The sequence below is a fragment of the Tetrao urogallus genome, assembly GCF_951394365.1.
Source record: "Tetrao urogallus genome assembly, chromosome: Z".
Lineage (NCBI taxonomy): Eukaryota > Metazoa > Chordata > Aves > Galliformes > Phasianidae > Tetrao > Tetrao urogallus.
This window is the reverse complement of record NC_136816.1, coordinates 67270128-67288140: the sequence shown is the minus strand read 5'-3', so window position 1 is coordinate 67288140 and position 18013 is coordinate 67270128. Positions and strand designations below refer to the sequence as shown.

At 52.9% G+C, this 18013-nt stretch overlaps 3 protein-coding genes across 3 annotated transcripts in view; 1 reads left to right on the top strand and 2 right to left on the bottom strand.

Annotated features, from left to right (window-relative positions):
- DNAI1 (dynein axonemal intermediate chain 1) overlaps nucleotides 1-11011 on the top strand; it is a gene marked incomplete at both ends in the record, with an annotated part of 135691 nt that extends 124680 nt beyond the window's left edge. Inside the window, one exon of the mRNA XM_079548150.1 lies at nucleotides 10886-11011. Coding sequence (XP_079404276.1) covers nucleotides 10886-11011 — 126 coding nt within the window. The remainder of the gene's footprint in view (nucleotides 1-10885) is intronic.
- A 1692-nt stretch (nucleotides 11012-12703) lies between these two features.
- On the bottom strand, nucleotides 12704-12889 carry ENHO (energy homeostasis associated; the record flags this gene model as incomplete). Its single annotated transcript, XM_079548223.1, has 1 exon — nucleotides 12704-12889. One exon carries the CDS (start codon nucleotides 12887-12889, stop codon nucleotides 12704-12706), a length of 186 nt encoding a protein of 61 aa, XP_079404349.1.
- Nucleotides 12890-15845: 2956 nt separating this feature from the next.
- RPP25L (ribonuclease P/MRP subunit p25 like) lies at nucleotides 15846-16391 on the bottom strand (the record flags this gene model as incomplete). The annotated part of the gene is made up of 1 exon (XM_079548960.1): nucleotides 15846-16391. The coding sequence occupies one exon, from the start codon at nucleotides 16389-16391 to the stop codon at nucleotides 15846-15848; it is 546 nt and encodes a 181-aa protein (XP_079405086.1).
- Between the last annotated feature and the right edge of the window lie 1622 nt (nucleotides 16392-18013).

The following is an 18013-nucleotide window of genomic DNA, read 5'->3' as shown; positions in this document are numbered from 1 at the left end:
AATTTGGTTTATTGCCATCTCTTTTCAGGCAAACTATCTTCTACTTCCCTTCCCTTAGGTGAAACTGGAATTCTTCTATCCATTAACTGAAAATTAAGATTTTTACAATCCTTTTTTTTTCATCACCAGGGGCAGCGAACAGAAGCACTGAGCCAGCATAGCCAACGTCTCCTTATCTTACCTCCTTTCTCCCTAGGAAACTCCTTTTGTTTTTTTTTTCAAGTGACTGTGTATGTGACAGCAGATAGCCCTAGGGACAGAAGGTGAGAAGGTTCAGCCTCTTTTAGCTTCCACCTCACAAATCTTTCATTAACTACTCTCACCTTGTGTTTCTTAATTAGCTCATACAGCCATTGAGCAGCCTGCTTGCATTAGGTCCTTCCAAAGAAAATCTACTTAAGCTTTATCCACTGTAGCACACAATATACTGAACATTACTAGACTGGCCACTAGTCTTACTCCATAGCACTGCACAGGAGTTGAGTGTGAGTAACACCCTTGTACCCTGTAGCTTTGTTGGGCTTTACTCTCCTGGGGGAGCCTTCTCACATAGTTGGGTTATTGCCTTTCTTCAGAATTTTGATGCTCATCCACATGCATGGCATGTGCATGGCTGAGCCAAGCCAGGGGGTTGTGAGTGTTATCCTTGGAGTGGAGTGAATAAAATGCTGAAAAGTCACACCAAAGAATGGTTGTCAGAGGTTTGATCACAGTCTGGAGGGTTGTTTATTGACCTCAGCAGCATTTCAACCTTTCCATTCACACCATGGGTGATCCAGAAGAGAGCTGAGTTAAAAGATCTGCAGGCATGGCAAGGATCATAATGATTTTGAAAGACTTTGGGTCATATGTCTGTGTGACCTTGCAACATTGAGAAGATGGACTGAAGGTGGTGAATTTAGCAAAGACCTGCACAAGGTGCGAAGACCATTTGCCAGATGTGGAGATTCCTCTTCAGTGCAGAGCTTGGAATGAGTTCCTGCAGTCCAAGGACCCAGAATTGCATTGAGGAGTCCAACTTGATGAGCAAACCCATGCCTACCCTTGAGGCTGGCACGTGGTCCAGGGTTGCATATTTCACACATTGGCCGTGCTCACATCCTGTGCCACAGGACAGGACCAGCCACAGCAACTTGTTGCAGACTCCATCTTGGTGTTATTTCAGTGGTGAGAAGTTCAGCTTGAGCTGTACTCACTGCATTAGCACTCAAGCCCCAGATGGTCACATAGGAAACAGTGCATTTGTCTGCAGTTATATCAGGGGAGGCTGGAATAAATCAGCTCTGTTACAGGTTTTCTGCTGCTCTCGCTGGATTTCTGGCTGTCTGGCTCATTTGCAGATGATTGCTGTGGGAGTTAAATTACAAGCAATAACCATTCAAAACGATCCAGGCTTCTTAAGGATTTTATGGGCTAGGGGAGGGCAGTATTTCCCCAGTTACCTTCTTTTCACCTTCAGAGCAATTGCAGCTCTCACTTAGGGATTTTATGCATCTTTATGGCAAATAGGGTGTTAATGAAGGTGTAATTACTGGAATTAAATTTGGATTTAATTTTTGGAGCACAAATGGCCATTTTCTTCTTTTGTTCCCTGCTTGATTGCCAGCTGTGAAAACATATTTCAGAATTGTTCTTGATGCAGAGTTACTTGGACAGTGCAGGGCATGCTGTAAAGCAGGGAGCTCAGTGCTGCGGGGCTCTACTTTGTCCAGCTCTCAAATGATTCTGAGTACTCCCCAGCACGATCAGTAGAGTACCTGGAGAAGGCACCAAGTTCTTTGGCATCTCTGGTGTTTAGATCTCACAGCTTTTACACACAGGGTTCACATTCACACAGTTAACTGTTTTGTCAGAGAAACAGTAGGATGTAGGGGACTGCTACAGTTTTATTCCTACAAAGCAATTGTTCTCACCATCCTCTAGGCCAGTTTAGGTTCAGCACCGATGGCAAAGGACAACTTTCGTTACCACCTTAAAGCATTATGAGACATCACTGGGTTCTTGTGCAACCTTTCTGGCTTCAGTCCAGACCTGCACACTGACGACATGCCTGGGTTCCAGGCAGCTCTTCACACCTGGACAGTACCAGGAGGATTGGTGCTTTGACTTAGCTCAGGACAGAAACAGAAGAACCTGGGAAGAAGTGACCCCTCATGAAGTGCTGATCTGACCATGCTGGGGGAATCTGCAGCCAGAACCAGTTCCTGGATGTGGTATGACCTCTGCCTTCTCCACCAAGGAGGCATCCCCACGAAGAGCTGCACTGACCCAGCCATTTCCCTCTGTTCCAGCTGCAGTGGCACAAGTTGTGGGGTAAGGACATCCTTGCCCGTATGTTAAGGTTTTCATCCTGAGTAAGGTAACAGGTTTTGTAGTGCTGCTGTTCTTTTAATGTAGTTTGCCTGTCCACTATACATTAGGTGTGTGCATCAGTTTCAGTTAAACTCTGCTAGTAGGATACTTCTAGTCCTCAGATTTGTCAGTTTTTTGTCAAACACCTGCCACTGCCCGCTGCTAGTTGCTGGCTGACCTTCTGCCATCAGTGGTGCTGGTGAGACTAAGGGGACCATAGAGATTACCCTGGGAAGTGCTCGCCTTAAGGTCCTTAATGACTTCAACACAATTTTCTGTGCAGTCTGCCTTTACTTTTACAGAATCATAGAATGGCTTAGATTGGAAGAGACCTCAAAGCCTATCCGGTCGCAGCCTCCTGCCAAGGGCTAATTGCCCCCCACCAGCTCAGACTGCCCAGGTCCTCATCCAGTCCAACATTATGCACCTGCAGAGGTGGAGCACCCACAGCTGCTCTGTGCCAGCACCTCACTGCTCTCATAGGAAAGTATTCTTCCGTATATCTAACCTGAATCTCCCATCTTTTAGTTTAAAGCCATTCCTCATGTAAAAATTCAGTCCGCTCCTGCCTGTAAGCTCCCTTCAAATACTGGCCTTCTGGGCTGCAGGTGCACTCTGCCAGATCACATCCAGCTTTTAGTCAATAAGAACCCTCAAGTCCTTCTCTGCAGAGTGGCTCTCACTTAAGATCTTTTCCCAGTCTATAGACGTGTCTGAGATTGCATGTCTGATCCAAGTGCAACAGCCTGTACTTGGTCTTGCAGAACCGCATTTGGTTCATGTAGACCCAATTTTCAAGGTTGTTCAGGTCTCTCTTTCTTCTATTTTGTCCCCTGCACCAATCAGCTTGGTGTCATCTACAAACTTGCTGAGGGTGCACTCTTTCCCACTGTCTATGTTGCTGACAAAGATGTTGAAGAGTACTGGTCCCAAGGTGAACCCCTGGAGGACACCACTCGTGTCTGGCCTCCACCTGGACACAGAGCCATTGACCACAATCATCCGGCTGTGACCATCCAACCAATTCCTTATCCACTGAACGGTCTACTCTTCAAATCCGTACCTCCCCCATTTAGCAATAAGGATGTGGTGTGGAAGCATGTCAGAGACCTTACAAAAGCCCAGGTAGATGACATCAGTTGCCTTCCTCTGTCCACTGATGCTGTCATTCTGTCTTAAAAGGCCATCAGACTGCTCAGGCATGATCTGCCTGTGGTGAAGCTATGCTGGCTGTCTTTGTCTACCTCCTCATATTGCATGCGCTTTAACATGCCTTGCAGGAGGATCTGCTCCTTGATCTTCCCCAGTTCTTCTTTTATCCCCTTCTTAGAAATGGGAAAGGACAACATTCTGATATGAAGAAGCTACACTGGTTGAGCAGATAGACTGAAATCATCTATGGCAATGAAGAAATTGTGTTTGGTACAACAGAGACACAATAGTGAACATATGAAATTAATTCAGGTGCAGCATCCTGGTCAGCAACCCAAAGCAATGTACTCTAGGGAATGTGCTTTAGCAGCAGGTTGGACTACATGATCTCCAGAGGCCCCATCCCACCCCTATGGTTCTGTGATTCTGTGATGGCCTGTTCCTTCCTTGATTATGCATTAGCATCAGGGAGATTGATTACTGCTTGCATTTCTCATCTGATTCTGTTATAAATAAAATGGCATTATATGCATGAACCAATTAGATCTTAATAATGCTTTTCTAAACAGGATGTCAGGGATCTTAGTAGAAAGGGTTAGGATACAGTCAAATCAGCATTTCAAGACTGGATTGTCATTAAAACTGCTGCCAGCTGCCTGGACAGCTTACACAAAAACAGGATCCAGCTCTGCTTTTCAGTCAGGGTGCTGCTCAGTGTGCTCAGACACAGCCCAACATGTGCTGGCCGGCAGCGGTGAGCATTCTGCAGCAAGCAGCACTGTGCCAAACCTATCTTCAGGAGAGAGCTGACACCAAGGCTTCTGAACAGGAGCTCTGAGAGCACGTTACAGCTGTGCCTCGTCTGCCTTGTGGCAGGAAGGGACTTCTCAGCCTCTGTCACAGAGCCTAGTCCTAGGGAAGACCAGTAGCTTTCATGACTGTGTTTCCCAAGCTTGTCCTGTGTCCAGGTTCTTGCTGACCAGTTTGAAGCTGTGATCTTCACACTGCAGCATAACTCGGTCCCAATACAGCTTTGCCTGACTTCCCACATACTCCAGAGTATGAGTGTACCTGTTTTTGTGAGTGTTTGTGTGGCATCTCTGCTGGGCTCTTTCCTCTGCAGAAGGAAGGAAAACCCATGCAAGATATTTCATTTGTGGCAAACGGGAGACAAGGTCTGAAGTAAACAGGATACAGTTCAGTGAGAATGGAAGCAAAATAGGAGGGGAGGGGAAGGAAATGGAAATAATTGACCAGGGAGGTTTGTAGGAAAAGATCCCAGACAGTTGCCAGCAGTTGCTCTGCTGTAGCAGAAGGGATACACTGGGGAGAACAAGAAGGAGAGAAGGAAAACCCTCTGCTCAGGGCACGCTGTGCCAGCACCCCAAAGTCTAGGTCGAGTGCTGCACAAGCATCTGTCAGAAGCAATTTAAAAGCAGCCACTCATACCATGGACCAGGGATGAGCGGGCGCTGGAGGGTTTCTGCTCGCCCTGCCCCAAGGGTGCTGTGATGATCTGGAAGGTGCGCACAGCGATGTGTGGTTGGAGTGACACAACTGTTTGCACAGCTCAAATACCTAGTGCTATTTCTGGAGCATCCCTGAGTTCAAGTGTAGCCATGGAGAGAGGGGAAGTGTGCTGTGGGTGACATTATATTTCAGATTGAGCTCTTTCAATACCACGGTATCAATCACAATGCAACTTTCATGTCATTGGCACTTGATATCATTTAATGAGTGGCACCTGGGAATGAAAATATTTATTTTCATGTCTTTTTATAGCAAAACTCACTTTTCAGTGTACTTGTGTTTATCCACAGTGAAGTATATTCACACACTAGTTCACAAATGTTACACTAGTAGCAAACAAGAATGTAGCCTGGAGAAGAGAAGGCTCCAGAGAGACCTCACTGTGTCCTTCCACTACTTGAAGAGAGCTTGTAAGGAGGAAGGACACACGCTTTTCACACAGTGAAAGAACAAGGGGGAATGGCTTTTAACTAAAAGAGAGGAGCTGTATATTAGATGTATGGAAGAATACTTTCGTATGAAGGTGGTGACACCCTGTCACCGCTGCCCAAGAGCTGTGGTGCCCCGTCCCTGGAGGTGCTCGAGGCCAGGTTGGATGGGGCCCTGGGCAGCCTGAGCTGGTAGGGGCAACCAGCCCATGGCAGGGGTTGGGGCTGAGGGGGCTTTGAGGTCCCTTCCAACCCAAAGCTTTCTGTGATTCTCTGAGTCCATGACTCTGTGCAAACATTTCCATGAGTTGTTTTAAAATTCTGATATGACAAAAGTTTTAAAGAGAATGCAGTGTTAAAAGCAAAAGAGCAGCTGGACTTTCATAGAGCAGGTAAAATGCAATGGCAGGAGATGTGTATTAACAGTAGCAGTCAGAGTAAGAGATATTCAGGAAAAAAAATGCATTACTTCTCTTTAGAATATACTGTTAATACAACTGCAGGTGACCTCGTGGTTTTATCCTCTGTGAGATTACAGCATTATCAAGGTATTTCTAGAATTGCAAATCCACATTTATTTGGCTTTATTGAAATCTAATCTGTAATGGCTTACTGAACTGTTGTACAAAGACACTAAAGTAAAACTGAAATAAGAAAAAGAGATGCTGACTGATAAAGAAGTGTTGCAAGGTGACTGACAGTGCAACCTGCCATCTGGCATCAAGGTTTGTGGCTTAGGATGCCCTGAGGGCATCTCCCTGATCTGGCCAAAGGGTGGACTGATGTTGGAGCCCATTAGAGATGGGTCTGGCTGACTGAGTACAGCTACAGTCCAGGGTGCCTCCTGCGTGTGATTTGCCTGGACAGTCCTGACTGAAACCCAGTTTGAGCTCCTTCCTCCCTGTCTCAAGCTGTGTTCAAGAGATCCCACAACTAACCCATCAGGCACCGATACCCACCAGCCCTTCTGTCTGATAGCATTACAGCACAGGCTCTGGGTAACAGGGGTTCCCACTGAGTGTCATTTAGGCCTCATTAAAGTAATCAATCCCACCCAGAAGAGGCTGGTGGCCTTGCACAAAGTTGGAATCCAATAGGGCTGGACCTAGGTCTGAAGGTGGAGGGGAATACTCTGCCCATCACCACCAGAGCCAAAGGAGATGGGCATGCATTGCCTCTGCCCTGTCCCAGTGGTGTTTTGCACCACCAGGACCCCTGCTGTGGAGACCAAAGCTTCTAGTAAGCCCTTATGGCTCAAAGCAAGGTAATTACCCTGCACACCTCACAAGGATTTTTCTTGGTGTTAAGTCTGAGAACTAGTATGACTGAAAATCATTTCCATGAGCCTTGTGAGGAGGTTATCTTAGCATCAGGCTGCTCTCTTTGAGGTAGCTGTTGTCAACTCTTCCCCATGACCAAAGGCAGTGATGCCTGAGGAGCTGGTCTCCATCACACAGTGCTCAGAACTGTGGCTGAACTGTCCCCGTGGTTGACAAGCCCAGTGTGTCCTCCTGTAGAAGCAAAACACCTGTTGCTGATGCTCATTCACTGCAGCACCAGTGCAGGGCAGAGTTAAGGTGATGTGCTTAGGTGCCCTGTATCAGACTGACATGTCTCTGGTGCTTTAACTTTAACTTTATTTAGCTTTAACTTTAAGGATTTTATTTTGCTGATACTTGAGCTAAGGCTCGTGACCACATCCCTGTTGTAAACCCCTAAATGACAGATACAGTAAAGGCAGCAGAGAGACTGTTTTAAAAAATGTGTTTTGTGGTTTCCTGCACTGGCAGTGCCTGGTTCAGAGGAGCTCTGGGGGCCCTGCCTGTGCTTGGCTTCAGCTCTCCAAAGTTTGGCACAGCAGCTAAATGTGGACTTCTTGTGGCTATATTTAGGTACCTAAATTAGTGGTGTGTCAGAGAGGTTGCTTATGGCTCTGAGAGAGCATTCAGCATGGCTGAAAGCCCAAACTCTTCTTTCTCTACTCAAACAGCAGGGCCTGGGACTGTTCCTTTCGTACTCCACAGATGTACATGCTCTTTGTGTATGCCTTGGGATGCTCCCAGCCTCTCAGAGGTCTGATCCAACACTGCGTGCACACAGCTAAACCTTGCTCCTGCACCTTCCCTGGCAGATGGCACAGTGGATCTTGAGCTAGGCAATTGCTCCCATCATGATGTCTTTGCTGGTTCCAGTAGATTCACTGTCGGCTTCCAGGGTCACCTGTGGCCATCAGACCTGGATTCCCAGCTGTGTCCTGATACAGCCTTTTACAGATGCTGTCTCTGAGTCAAATATGTGAGCTGCAGAAAGGAGGGGGGCTCGCCCTGAGCAAGACAGGTTTTAGCTGAAGCTGGCAGGATGAGCATCTTTGTTGTGGGAAGCAAAAAGCCCGGAGATCCTGCCTGGCTGCTGACGTCTGAATAACCCAGCCATCCCCTGGGCTTTGCTGCCAGTTTCATTCCCCACAAGTAGAACATTTCCTGCGTCATTTATTTCCAAACAGTAGCAAAATAAGCCTAAATCCTTATCTCTAGTCAGTCAGCTAATCCTTCTGAGGGCTAGGAGCAATGCTGTCAAATCTGGCTGCAAGTGTGGCTTGAGGTTCTCTGTGACTGCAAAGCGCCTTGCTGCCGCAGGTAGATGGCACCTCAAGAGCCCCACGTGGTCCTGCCACAGTGTAGTGTGATCTCTACCTTACATCACAGCATCAGATAGCAATGGGGCCATGGTGGAGGTTTTGGACACTTGGGATATGCAGATCCTATCATAACCTTTCAGTACATATTAGGTTAGTGCACCAGAGAGCTTTGTTCAGAAAGGAGTTTGGTTTTCTTTGTCTTCTCAACAGAAAGGTTCCAGAGAAATCTCTTTGCTTTCATGTATTGAATTCTCCCATCCTGTTGCTGGCATGTTTTGCTTATGGAGGAGCCATCCCCCTGGAGGTGTCACCTTGACCTGTCCCTGAGCAGGGCAGAAGGAGCAATGAAAGGTGTTCTCCAGAAGCAAAGTACCTCTGAAGGCCTGGCAGACCGTGTGCCTTTCCACTGAGGGTAATAAAGCTGGGGGCTTCGCTCAGCCCCATTAGTGACTTCTTGAAGCTGCTCAGCCCTTTCTTATTCTGTAAGTACTTGCATACCTTTTGCATGGCAGTCATAGAATCATAGAATCATCAAGGTTGGAAAAGACCACTCAGATCATCTAGTCCCACCCAGCGCCCCCTACTATGCCTGCTAACTGTGTCCCTCAGCGCCACATTTCCACATTACTTGAAAACTTCCAGGGATGGCGACTCCACCACCCTGCTGGGCAGCCTGTGCCAATGGTCCTGGGTCACCAGGATGCTGTGTCCAGTCATCCCACTCTGTTGAGAATGGCAGGAACTGGAAGCACCACCTTGGCCAGCCTTCAGCAGGGACAGGTCCCCTCTGCTCCTGGGAAAGCTGTAAGGAATTTTCCACTGATATTTGTGCCAGCATGGTTAACTTTCTTGCTACTTTAAAATACAAATATGTTTTGCTTTGTTAAAGCGAAACCTTACAGCAGATGTTTTATGATTATTCCACCAATGGGGAAAAAAAAAAAAAAAAAAGATGCTGAGAAGTGCCAGCATCATGAGTTTTATGGGAGAGTTTTATTAACTTGGCAGTTTACTGTTCAGCATGGGAATGAGGGCATCAGCCAAAGCACAGTGTCTCCAGTGTATATGACTCCCAAATCCTGGATGCAGGGCTCAGCTTGTGCCAGCATGAGGGGTGCTGGGACTCGGAGCACTGGGGCTGGGGTCTTCAAACAGCTGGTGCTGGTCCCAGTCCTGATCTTTGTTCTCAGCCCTCAGTCATCTTCCACACTCTGCATGGTCACCTCCCCGCAGAGAACCATGCAGGGTGCAGCAGCAGTAGTGCCCACACTGCCCCATGTCTCAGTTTCCCACCCTGGAGAGCCAGAGGAGAGCCTGAGTGTAGAGTGAAGTGAGTGTAGGACAATGTAGGGGCTTGGCACCTCCAGTGTACAGGCATGCACAGCAGTAGAGTCATTCCTAACACATCCCTATTGCTGTTTCCTCCAAGAGCATTTTGCTCTCTTGCTGGGAAGCATTAACAATAAAACCGATGCAAATGATGCTGTGAGCAGCTCCAGTACCCGTTTGATGAGCTCCTTGGGGACAGACTTCCCATGTAAGTTTAGCTCTACATCTGTTGGCTCCATGGGGGTGATGCTCTGCCCCAGCTCCCCGTGAACCCATGAGGATGCCTTGCAGGCAGGGAGCAGACACTGGATGGACCCCATCAGTTCATTGCCATCCGTCACAGGTGAGGAGTTGCAGTCGCATGGGTGGTGATGCTTCTCTGAGCCCAGGGATGCTGCTAACAGCTTTGAGAGCTGCTGCTCCTTGGAGCACAGGGGAGTGAATGCCACGAAATCTGCAGGAGGCCAGCCTGGAACAACCACCCCAGCAAGAGTGTGTGATGGGAAACCTCTTTCTGGTCCAGTGCCCAAGAAAGAACTTTGCAAAGAGGTGTCAGACAGGGACCCCACTGGTGTTCAGGATAGCAGCAGGGTGACAGAAACATCCCAGCTTCTCCCTTTTCCAGCAGAGCAAAGCCCTCTTCTCCCATCCTGAGGGCCCATGCGCGGTGCTGTGTGCTATGCAGGGTACCAAAGGGAGGGTTCTGCATGCTGTCACACAGCAAAGCAGCTTTTCTGCAGAAATAGCTAAGTCCTGAAATACCCCGAGCAGCTGTGTTTATCCGAACACTCCTGCTTAGAGAGATGCTCAGCTGTGACGTGGGCCATTAGCACAAACATCGTTCTGAGTGCCCGGAGCACAGCCAGGAAGGGCGTTGCTCAGTTTGCAGAGTTAATGCAAGCCAGCCCTGTCCCAAGATGTGATCTGTGAGCTGGGAAAACGAAAACCATGCAGCCTTGTCCTAGCTGAGGAGGGGATCTTTCCTAAGCAGGGCGAGCAGAAAGCAAGCAGCCTCTTTGTTCATGTGCTGCATTCTGCTCCCTCAGCCACTGCAGAGCATCCCCACGCAGTGCTGCCAGGAGCAGGCGCAGGGCTCTGTGCTCACAGCCCAGGGTGGTGGTGTCCCCATGGCTCTAACCTGGTTCAGGGACCCGTGCCACCTCTCTAGCACTGTGTTCACCCATGTTTTCTGCTTCCTGGGGTGCTCCAAGTCACACTGGGCAAAAATGAGCTTCCCCTAAGATCAAAAACAAGGATGAGGTCAGAGCCATGTTGTCAGTGTTGAGCCATGGGGATATGGCAGCAGATGCTGCTTTGGAGGAACACAGCAAGATAAATGCTGAGCTACACAGCTCCCACCACTTTGGGCTCAAAAGGTAGGGACAGGCAGGCATACCCCACACAATTCAGCTCTCAATCCCTCTCTGCTGACATCTTGGCTTTGTTCTCCCTGCAGGAGAAGAAGGGCCAGGAGGTAAAGAAGGGTCCTGAGGTGGAGATCGCCAAGCTGGACAAGCTGCTGATCCTGGTGCGGGAGCCAGATGGCAGGGCCCAGGGGCAGGAGGACAAAGCCCCACTTTGACCAGCAGCTGCTTAGCATGCTCTGCCCTCTCATAGTGCAAGTGCTTCGCCCCCGTGCCTGGGTGAATAAAGAGAGGCACTGAAACTGTGAACAAACTGTGGCGTTTGTGCCGTCCTGGTTCTGCCATGGGCAGTGCCCAAGGAGCGACATATGGGTCATTTACGCATGGGACCCTACTGTTTCAGGGCTTTGCAGCACAGGGTTCAGCTGCTATGTGACTGTGTTGAAAGCAGGAGCCACAGTGGCCTTGCTACGTGCTGATGAGCAGGGATACACTGCCATTGTCTTGTGTGCAGCCAGGAATAGGGACTTGCTGTGCCCTTTCTTGGCCTGGCTGCGGGCGTACACCATGCCCATATACATCCCCTGCACGTGCCATGTGCTCTGTAGGGATGGAAACCACAGTACCACCACCACCAGGGCTGCACTCTGCTGCCTGCCTCAGCAGGCAAGCACCTGGCTGGACTTCTCACCCCGCGTTCAGAGGCTCAGAGGGACCCAACACAGCACCCACAGCATTGAGGGACAGCCCCAGAGTACCACACAGTGCCAGGGGCAGGAGATGAGGCCTCCCCCCACATCCTCGAGCGCAGGACAGAGCTCAGAGACACCTCCTGGGTCCTACAATCTGTTTATTGATCTAAAAAAACAAACAAAAAAAAAACAACAAAAAAAACACAACTGCAAAGGGACATGTTAGCTACACCTGATTTGGGAAGGAGCCAGTCCTGGCAGAAGGACCCCAGCCCACATCCCTCCCAGCACAGCCCCCCCTTCTTATTGCAGCATACCAGGCACCCCAGGGCCACACTCTGGCTATTGCTTGACTCTAGTATGGGCAAAGCAGAGCCCCAACAAACCCACAAGCAGAACAGGGGGGATGCTGACCACATCCCTTCCTGCACAGCCATTGCGGCACCAGAGAGGGGTCCAGGCTGCACCCACATCCCCGGGTACTGAGGCTGGAAGACCCTTCAGTGTCGCTGCACCAGGCACACGAACTGACCCCACAGCTTTGAAATATCCCCATCTTTCTGTGGGCTCAGGTGGGCAGCAGTGAGACACAGGGAGGTGCCAGCGATCCCCAACCAACACGCACACACAGAGGTGTCCATCATGGCAGCAAAAGGGACAGCAACAGAGAGAAGGATGCAGCAGCAGTCCCTGCCCATGAGCTGCCCCTAGATGCAGGCAAGCTCAGGGAGGGCAGGGTGTGAGTAGACCCTAATGGACAGATCGAGGACAAACGGACAGACTGAGTGGCCCTCTGCACCCTGGTGACTCCTCAGACCAAACCCAGGGCAGGCAGGTGCCGGGTGCCCCCTGCTCTCCACACCTCGCAGCCACTCTGGTCGCTGTGGTGCTGCAGGGGTCCCCAGGGCAGGTGCCACCCCGCAGCAGCCTCCTACAGGGGATGGGCCCTGTGCTGGCCCCGCTCAGCTCCGTGGCACAGCGGGGTGCTGCCGGCCGCCTCTCCACGTGCCACTGTCCCCGAGGGAAAGGCAGAGCGCGACCCCTTAGCCGGGCTGTCCCCCCATGCGAGGTGACCCCGAGGGCGGTGCACGTCCCCAGCCGCCGTCTCTCCATCACCGCGGCCATCCAGACACCGGGACCGCGGGGCCGAAGGGCTCCGCTCGGTGTCACCGTCCCTGCGCACAGATCCGCGTCCCCTCCGCCCCCATCGCCGCGCGCTCAGGGCTGCAGGAGGTATTTCTCCTCGTTCCTCACTTCGTCCGCGTCGGACGCCGGGCTCTTCTTGGGGCACGACGGGGTCCTGCAGGCCTTGCAGAGGATGTAGAAGAGGATGAGGATGAGCAGAGCAATGATGCAGTTAAAAGAGATGGCAACGACCGCTCCGGTGGAGAGAGCCGTCCCCATCGCCGCCGCCCCGCGGGAGGAAGCGGAGCCCCCGGCTCGGGACGCGGCCTCCGCCCGATGGCATTGGCGGGGGACGGAGGAGACGGCGGCGGTGCTGGCGGCGGGCGGCGGGACGGCGTCACCCCAGCGCGGCCCGGACAGCGCCGGTGCAGCCTCGGAGGCGCGGGAGCGTCGGAGCGACTCCTCCAGCGGCGCTGCGGCGACGCGGGGTCTCCTCTGCCGTGCACCTGGAGGGGAGAAAGAACCGTCACCGCCGGCACGAGGGGACGGCACGGAGCACGAGGCGGGCTGCGCCGCCTCCCTCCGCACATCCCCAGCCCCGAGGGGACTCCGCGGGACGGAGCCCGCGACCTCCCGGAGGGACGCGCATCTTCCCATCCCGCGCCCGCAACAAGTCCCGTCCCGGCTCATCCCGGCCCCACAGTTACCTGCAGCCGCCGCGGCCGCTCCGCCCCGGGAGCTGCCGCTCGGAGCCGCGTCCGGTCCTCGCTGTCCCGGCGCGGAGTGGCGCCCGGTCCCGGTGCTCGGCGCCGGTCCGCCGCCGCCTCCCGCCGCTCCGGGGGGGGGACGGGGCGTGGCCTGCGGACGCCCCGCCCAGAACCGCTGGTGGCGGCCCCGCCCCTCCGCGCCGCGCAGCCATTGGACGAGCGCTCTGCGCTGGCCCCGCTCTTCGGCGCGCTCTGCTGGGGCCGCGCTGCTGCTGCGCGCGGTGCGGTGCGGTGCGGTGCGGTACGGACGCAGACGCCGGGTGGTACGTGAGCTGCCCGGGCTGCTGTGAGCACACGTATGTACATGGGCGCAGGCACACCCCAGCCCCTTATCTGCACTACAGCAGGGGTGAGGATGAAGCAGCTCTATGGCCTTGCTGGGGACGCACGCGGAGTGCCCCTGGGAGGGGTGCGCAGCCCCGTGCGCAGAGGCACCAAGTCTTGTGCACAGTGCAGACAACGAGGCATGGAGTGGCCCAGCCCTGCTGCTGGTCCCCGTGCAGCCTCGGCTCGAGCCCCAGAGCTACCCATGGCTGGCCGGCTGAAACGCTGGGTGCTGACACTGAGGAACACCCGTGTGGCACATGTGGCTGTGGGTAAAGGACACCCACGTGGCACATGCTGCACCGGTGCTGGAGGCCCACTGGATCGGGGCAAAGCTCAGTGAGGAAGGGAGTCTGCGAGGGCTGAGCATCCTGGAGCCTACGCGTGCCCCAAAAAGCCACCTCTGGGCTACAGGCCGCAAATGCGGGGCTATGCTGTCCGCCCACGAGGGACCAGAATGGCCGTGTGCAGTGCAAAGCATCAGGGGAAGTCCGAGCAGCTGTCCCGACGGCTCGTGTTCTGCACCGAGCAGCTCAGCATTGCTTGGTCGCATCAGGAAGAAGGCAGCAGGGTATGAGATGCAGATCCGCAAGGCAGCTGGGGACCTCTCCTGGCTGCCAGCAGCACACCCACCTCTGTTGGCTCTGCTGTCCGCTCGTTGGGTGGGCTTCGCTTGGGGAATCTCCGTACTGCGGCCCGTGGATAGAGCCCAATGTGCCGCTGCATCCACCTGGGAACGATTTTTGTACTGCAAAAGATATAAAATCCCTCTGCAACTCTGACTGGGAGCTGAAGGGAGTGCTGCCACAAGGAAGGATTATATGGGCTATTTCAGGATCTAGCTCTAAGTTGAGGGTGTTGAACAGTAAACACAGACATGCTGCTCATTGCAGTGCAGGCAGTGCAATCAGATGCTCAAGCATCTTTCCTTAGCATTTATCTCTGAACTGCTAATTAGTTAGTAAAGGCTACTACTAGTAAGCCTGCTACTCAGCTCAGGCATCAGTCACCAAGCTTTCAGCTGTGGGCTCATGCTGGCACAGCAGAGCCACACAAGGACATGGCGTGGCCCTGCAGATCCTTCCTGCCCAGCAGCTGCTCCAGGATCAAAGCAGTGGCGCACAGTGTGATGCTCTATCCCCTGCTTCATTCAGTAGCATTCAGGACAAGTATTTTCAAGACTGCTCTTCCAGAGAGTTTAAAGGAAAATTAAAAAGAACAGCAAAAAGTTTCCCCCAAAAATACCATCCTGGCTTTTCCATTGGTAGAAAAGGTAGACGGCAAAGGAAAACCTTTCTCCACCATCAGGGTCCACTTATAGGAGAAAAATGCCTGCAGCTGCAGCCCCGTCAGTAATGCCGAGGGTGACCTTCAGTGCAACGAAGAAGACACAATACATGTTTTATCACTTAAAAACTTTATTTTAAACCCATCTCTATGCATCATAAAGGAACAGAAAGGGGAAACAAGCATCCTCTGGAGCTTACCATTGCCACCTCAGTGCACTTGCCCTTGCCTACATTGTTTCAGTATGGCGATGACTTTAGTTACTCCTGCCAGAGGTGTAACTGTCAGCTCCAGAGAGGAAGTGAAAGTAGGACAGAAAGGGATGATTGGCACACAGTGAGTTGCATCCCTGCAGTCCCACATCTAAACCATCAGGACACTGGAAGGCTTGAGCAGAAGATGGCCTCTCAGGCACTGGTGAAGTGGCCAATCCAGCCCAGAACGACGCCATCCTCACACAGGAGTTGCAATGACGGGCTGGCAGCCCAAGCTGGGCCACGTCTCCCCTCTAGGAGCTGCCTCCACCCCTGGCAAAGCACTGCCATGCCTGGAATGCCTGTTTGGGCTCATTAACTGGATGCCAATGGTCCTTGCCCAAATAGGTGAATCCTGTATTTCCATCTCATCCCTGAGCAACAGGCTATGGAGTGCAGCCTGGCACCATCTGACATGGAAACTTGCCAAAACACAATTTAGACAGCTACAGTTTTGTCAATTTTAGAACAGTGAGTTCTCCTGTCTACCCCTAACAGCTCTGAAAGCCTGTGTTCAGCACCAGCTTTCCAGCTAGAGCAGCTGGATGGTTTCTGTAACATCCCCAAGCTACACCCACAAGTGTCCCTGTCTCAAGACTTCACTCAGGACTCCCCAGGCCCTCCACTGGCACGAGGGTGCTTTCCCATGCTGCCAGTTCCCCTTCCTCCACCCTGCTTCCTCTTCATTTGGGCCTGGGACTCTGCTTTAAGTGTCTCAATCCAGAAGGCGTCAAAAGAGCCTGGAGCCTGATATCCAGGCTCCTGGGGATCGAGGGCATCTTTGCTCAGCAGAACACATATGGCAGGAATGTTTCTCTTCACCGTCAAGGCATCAAGACCTGCCTCAGGCACAATGGGTTCCCAGATCTCCTCGATCTGTTTAAAAAGCACTTTGGTGATTTGATGGAGTTCTTTCAGCCTTCTTTTCATGATTTCCACACATGTGATGGTCTTGCTAACAGCCTTGCCTGAGCCAGTGAAAAGGATCTGCCTCACTGAGTCCAGTTCCATCTTGCCAATGGCGTAGCCCATCAGATTTCTTATTTTACTTCCATCTTTCACTTTCATTTCAATGATATCAGGAGGCAGGTCAGTGAAAGGAAGAGGACAAGGTTTCTCTACAATTTTGGTCTTCTTATAGTTTTCCATTCTGTTGTGCTGAAAAGGAAAATGGACCCATGAATACTTGTAATTAAGGCTCATACAAATCAATCAGTGCGGGCTTTCCCACCCAGCAAGAAGTTCAGCAGCATCTGCAGCTTCCAGCAACCTGTGCCAGCACAGCAGAGCTTGAATCTGAGGCTGCCATTGGCACGATTTCAGCCTCACTGACCACGAGAAAAGTCTCAGCACCTCCACGCACCTGCAGCTGAGAAATTTCCAAATGCTGTGCAAAGGACTTCTTGCTCCAATTACATGTAATCTTTTCTCCCAAGGGCACCCTCAGGTTTTGGCACCCGGACAAGGCAGATACAAACTATCCACCAGAATACCCCGGATGTGCAGAAGTGCAAAGGGAAGCAGTCATTTCTAGCACAGGCAGCCTAGGCACCGGTCAGCAACATGAACGCTGGGGTCATTGGGAATGAGCAGCACAGGTTCAGCTGGCGGAATCCTGGGGAAAAGCGAAGAACAAACGAAAGAGTTCAGGTAAGCGGGCCCACGCTTTCCCCCCCCTCTGGGCCTATAGTCACGTCCGGCTCCCGGACAGGCCCACCGCAGGCACGGCGATACGGCCGCGGAAGGGCGGGGGCCAAAGAGAGGCTGGAGGAGGCTGAGCCCCACAGGGCCAGTCCTGCAGGCCGGCCGCCGCGCGGGGAAGAAGCACGGTGCGGGAAAAAGTCCCGCGGTGAACGGGAGCCGATGTCCGGATGCGCTCTGCAGGCTCCGGGCTGCAGGACGGGCCCGACTCAGCCGGGCCGAGCCTGGGGGCAGCCGGGAACCGCGCTCACCTGCCGGCGCCGCCGCACCGCGCCCCTCGCCGCAAAATGGCGGCCGCCACGAGATGTGCGCATGCGCGGGGACGGAAGGGCGGTGTCCCGCTTACGTCCCGGCTCCTGATTGGACGTGGAGTCCAGGTGGGCGTGACGGAATGGCGACGTCAGGCCCGGCCGAGCTTTGAGGTCAGGGAGGTGGATCCGCATCGCCCAGAGCGGGAGTTTGAGGACGGGGTGATGCGGGGCTGTGGGACTCGGGGCCGGGGATTCGGAACCCACTGCGCGGGAGCCTCGTGTGCCACGTTCCTGTGCCCGCAGGCTGGCAGACAACGCTTGCGACTGAGGAGATGGTGGCGGCGAGGAGCAGCGCTGCAGTCAGGTGAGTCTCCTGTGGATCAGCGCCAAGCCCCACGCTTGCCCTGATGCGTGCCAGGCAGTGCTGGGCCCATTAGAGGAGCCCAGCCCTGGACTGGGAACTGGCACGCTTCAGGTCGGCCAGATGGGCCAAGGGCGTCCCTGGGCTCAGGCCCCCTCCCTGTTTTGCAGGTGCTAACAGAGATGTGTGGGCCTTGGTGTTCCTGCTCCATCTGCAGCTGCTGTAGCAAAGCTGACCAGGAGCTGCAGCAGCTGGTGCTGTTGGCGCTGCCTGAGCACATGGGCACTCTGGGCCCTGACTTTTGGAAGACAGCCTGGAGGGACCTGACAGAGCTGGTGGAGCCTGTCCTGCTGCAGCTCCCCCAGTGCCCAGAGCGCTACCAGAAGAAATGACTGCAAAGAGGAGCCCCAGGAAGGATGGTGCCCTGCCACACTGCTCAGTCTCTAAGGAGTGGAAGG